This window comes from Portunus trituberculatus, chromosome 38 (genome assembly GCF_017591435.1).
Source record: "Portunus trituberculatus isolate SZX2019 chromosome 38, ASM1759143v1, whole genome shotgun sequence".
Classification (NCBI taxonomy): domain Eukaryota; kingdom Metazoa; phylum Arthropoda; class Malacostraca; order Decapoda; family Portunidae; genus Portunus; species Portunus trituberculatus.
This window is the reverse complement of record NC_059292.1, coordinates 38,174,043-38,179,042: the sequence shown is the minus strand read 5'-3', so window position 1 is coordinate 38,179,042 and position 5,000 is coordinate 38,174,043. Positions and strand designations below refer to the sequence as shown.

The 5,000-nt window shown below is 41.6% G+C and overlaps 1 protein-coding gene across 1 annotated transcript in view; it reads right to left on the bottom strand.

Annotated features, from left to right (window-relative positions):
- The window catches only part of LOC123514548, an 82,765-nt gene that overhangs the window by 40,228 nt on the left and 37,537 nt on the right, over nucleotides 1-5,000 (bottom strand). Inside the window, 1 exon segment of the mRNA XM_045272476.1 lies at nucleotides 4,620-4,822. Coding sequence (XP_045128411.1) covers nucleotides 4,620-4,815 — 196 coding nt within the window. The 5' untranslated portion in view covers nucleotides 4,816-4,822.

Genomic DNA, 5,000 nt, shown 5'->3' with positions numbered 1-5,000 from the left:
GAGGTCACAGCTTGCCTTGCGTTCATGTACAGTCTTTATCCGCCACTTAATCACCAACTCCTCCTCCTTCTCCTCCTTCCAATAGTCAGTTTCCTCAGTTTCATTCGTCCTAACACTTCCACATACCTTTCAAGTATTCATTCATCTTATTTCTCCTCACCAACTTCCTCTAAAAGTCAGTCACGTATGTGTTGTAGTTATAAGAAGTCGAGTAACATATTATACTATTCTCCCTTCCATTGTCTTAAGCGTTCTCCCTCAGTCCATATTTCTGGATCTCATTAGAATCTGTTGTCAGTGATCGTGAAGAGCAACATGACAGCACTAGTGTTTTGTATACGACAAAGAAATAATTCTTTTTTCACCCTTAAAAATGTAAAGTCTAATCGTCTTCTAATCTTCTCCAAGTAAAGGTATCAGCAGGTGCAGTGATTTCTTTTTCGGTGACTGCTCTGTAAAGACTGTCAGCAGGTCAGAAATGTGAAAGCTTAAGAAAAACATTTAACACAATTTTTAGTGACTGCGAATTTACTCGATTTGCTTATGTATACACTTCTTTCTGTGTAAGAGAAACACTGGCCTAGGGTACCAAAAAGGAAAATTTAACAGCCCACTGAGGTACCGGACTCTGATGAGGAAAGCTCGAAAGATAATCCAAAGTGTCTTGAAACCTATCTCTTGTAGAAAAGGGAAGGGGGAAATTCAGAAGCAGGAGGAGAGTTAAAGCCTGATGCTTGGTGAAGGTTACGGCGTGACAGGACACTGACTCCGCACGGCCGGGTATTCACACCTCGCGGTTGAGAGAGGAACAGTATGGAAAATTATGGAATACTGGCGCCGCAACAACAATAATAATATACTGTATAGGCCGCAACCAATTTATACACTATTTCATTTTCGTCTTATTGTCATTATCATTATTACTATTATTATCATTATTTTATCAATCATGAACACCGCCTCGACAAGGTCACATGGTATCTGTCTTCGAGTTACGAGAAAGTGCTTCCTACCTACCTAATGGCAAACTTCCGTGAGCCAGTCTTATAACCTTTAGAGTTTAGAGCGTGAGCCGAGTAATGCACCACGAAGAAAAGGGAAGCAGGAGTGGAAGAAAGCTGCTACTTAATGGAAACACTACTACCATAACCATACCGATGATGATGATGATGATGATGATGATGATGACGAAGAAAAGAACAAAAATAAGGAGAACACGAGAAAAGAAGAAGAAGAAAAAGAAGAAGAACAACAACAATAACAATAACATCAACAAATACAGGTAAAAAAAAGAAAAAAAAAGAAAAAAATACTACAAAAAGAAACCAAACCAAACCAAAAATCTTTACATTATTTTCTCTTTAAAGGCAAACACACACACACACACACACACACACACACACACACACACACACACACACACACACACACACACACACACACAAAACGGAAGAGGCGGAGGCTGAGAAAGGCCAAGACGCGAGACACACACACACACACACACACACACACACACACACACACACACACAGAGACACACGAGGCCCAAGGGAACGGAGGCTGCGGATGTAAATAGAAGTTCTTGTGCGGTTCATTGATCAAGGACACCCACTTTCCCCTCCGTGAGCTCGGCGGGAGGAGGTGAGGGGGGGGAGAGAGTGGGAGAGGGGTAGTGGGGCAGGTGAAGGAGGTAAGGGAGAGGGGAAGCTAATGTCTTACGGTGCTGAGGTCAGAGGTGAGATGGGTGTGTGAGGTGCAAAGGGAGAGAGAGAGAGAGAGAGAGAGAGAGAGAGAGAGAGAGAGAGAGAGAGAGAGAGAGAGAGAGAGAGAGAGAGAGAGAGAGAGAGAGAGAGAGAGAGAGAGAGAGAGAGAGAGAGAGAGAGAAGAAAGGGAAACCGTATTGTTAACTATTATGCAAACTAAGGATAGAAATGCATTAAAGTCAAAACACTAAGCAAAAAAAGTTAAAAAGAAGAAAAAAAGAAGAAAATAGAAGATAAAAGAGGAGGAGGAGGAGGAGGAGGAGGAGGAGGAGGAGGAGGAGGAGGAGGAGGAGGAGGAGGTGAAAAAGAAGAAAAATGAAGACGAACCAGAAGCACCACTATCACTATACCACTACCACCACCACTACCACCACCACCACCACCACCACCACCACCAGCATCAGCAGTAGCAATAGCAGAGTCAGTTATAGGAGGAAGACTAAGGTTAAGAGGGAACAAAGAGAAAGAGAAAGAGAGAGGGCAAGGGACAGGAAGCAGACAAGAAGGAGGAAGAGAAGGAAACAGTCAAAGGTGAAGAGTCACGATCTCGACATAGGGTAACCACAAGATGAAAGAGGAGAATGTCAAGGAGGAAAAGAAATACAAAGATAGGGAGGAAAGAGAAGAGATCGGAGAGGAGGAGGAGGAGGAGGAGGAGGAGGAGGAGGAGGAGGAGGAGGAGGAGGAGGAGGAGGAGGAGGAGGATTGAAGATATAGAAATACAAGAAGGAGGAAGACAAGATGAGAGATACCAGGAGAGAAAGAGAGAAAGAAAAAATGGAAAGAAAAAAAAAGCTAAGAGATTTTATAGAAACAAGAAAAATATGAAGTCAAGAAATACGAGATGAGGAGGAGGAGGAAGAGGAAGAAGAGGGAGAGGAGGAGAAGGAGAAGGAAGAGGAGGAGGAGGAGGAAGGGCAGGATGATTCATTTGAGTTACGTTGATAAGATTGAAACTCCCGCAACGTTACGAGACAAGAGCACGCCATGGCAATATTGCAACCCAGATTAGTGATGGACGCTCTTCACCAAACCTTTGTAATATTGAGGCAACAGAAAGGAGCGCCGCCAGTCCCTATACTGTGTTATCTTGCCGGCCATCTAGATCCCAAGATTATCATTATTACTCAAAGGAGAGAATAGGGAAGAAATTTAAAGCAACTGCAGATTAATAATAGTGAAAGAGATAAGTCATAAGGAAAGAAAAGATGGAAATATAGGAGGAAATGTCAAAAATAAACATGCATTTAATAAAGATATTCATTTCACTAGAATATTTCCTTGTAATCGCAAAATAATGATGATAAATAAGAAAATGGAAGGATATAAAGGCACTACAGGTTAATAATGATGGAGATAAGTAATAAAGAAAGAAAAATAGGAAAAAAGATAGGAGAGAATGTCAGAATAAGCAGAATATTGTGTTAAATAAGAAAAGGTGCTTCAATCAGGTCTCATATCCTTGTAATCGCAAAATAATGATAATAAATAAGAAAATGGAGAGATATAAAGAAGCTACAGGTTAATAATGATGGAGATAAGTGATAAAGAAAGAAAACAAGGAAAGAGATAAGATAAAATGTCAGAATAAGAGTTGTGTTTAATAAGAAAAATTGCTTCAGTGAGTTCTCATATCCTTGTAATCGCAAAGTAATGATGACCAGTAAAAACTTCATTGTCATAATATCTTCACGCGACTCATCCCGACATTTTTCAGGTAATGCAAAAAACACTTACATTACTCCATTGTTAACTTAATGAATTACGCTCAAAATTATATTACCGCGGTACAGAATTAAGATAACATAACTTTTAGTTCATAACTAGGAGGAAACACGTCAAGGTTTAACAGACGAGTATAAGAGTAACATAGATGAACAATTAGAGTAACGGAATCTCGACCTACCTATCTATCTATACACCTGACTGATGTCCACACAAGGGGGAGGTGGAGGGTGGCCGAGACACGAGACAAAGAGCCACCCGCCCTCTCCACACACACACCCACACACCCTCACAAACCACACCCACCATACATCAAGACACACACACACTCTCACCCACCCACCCACCTAACAACACACACACACACACACACACACACACACATGGCCCGGTAGCTCAGTGGTTAGAGTGCTGGCTTCACAAGCCAGAGGACCGGGGTTCGATTCCCCGGCCGGGTGGAGATATTTGGGTGTGTCTCCTTTCACGTGTAGCCCCTGTTCACCTGTTCTCGATGTAATCGAGAAGTTGTGACCTTGTTGTCCCGGTGTGTGGTGTGTGCCTGGTCTCAGGCCTATCCGAAGATCGGAAATAATGAGCTTTGAGCTCGTTCCGTAGGATAACGTCTGGCTGTCTCGTCAGAGACTGCAGCATATCAAACAGTGAATCACACACTGGAAATAAAAAAAAAAAAAAAAACGTACCACTTCCTGCATTAGTAAAACATATATACATGCACACAGATAGATAGATAGACAGATTGATAGATAGATAGATTGATCAATAGATAGATAGATACATAGATAGACATTTAATTTCTGGAACAGGCAGGATCCAGAGTCAAGTTGAGTGGGTAATATTAGGAAAGCCTTTGTCATGTAAGCGAAAGTACAGAGGCTGATGGTGACGACGATGATGATGACTGGTGAAAATGGTGATGATAATGATGATAAATTTCAGAGGGTGTGATTTTTTTTCCTCTACCTCTCTCTCTCTCTCTCTCTCTCTTGAATTACTATTATATATTTTCAATGGACAAAACAAGTAAAAATATTATATAACAAATAAAAATAGCAATCTCTCTCTCTCTCTCTCTCTCTCTCTCTCTCTCTCTCTCTCTCTCTCACTACTCACCAATGAAGGCCTCGGCATCAGGGTTGAGGGTCACCTGGCGGGGCCGTATCTCGCAGGTGTCCATGAGACGTCCCTGCCCCGCCCCCGCCAGCAGGAGGAGCGCCAGGAGCAAGGGGCATGAGGAGGAGGAAGAGGGAGAGAGGGAAGGGATGTGTCTTGCCCGTATGAACGCCAACATTGTACGTTGACCGATCATGGCGTGTCTGGAAAGGATGGGATATTGTTATTAGTATTATTGTTATTATTATTATTATTATTATTATTATTATTGCTATTATTGTTGTAATTGTTATCGATTTTACTACTGTTACTACTACTATTACTACTATTGTTACTACTACTACTACTACTACTACTACTACTACTACTACTGCTATGATC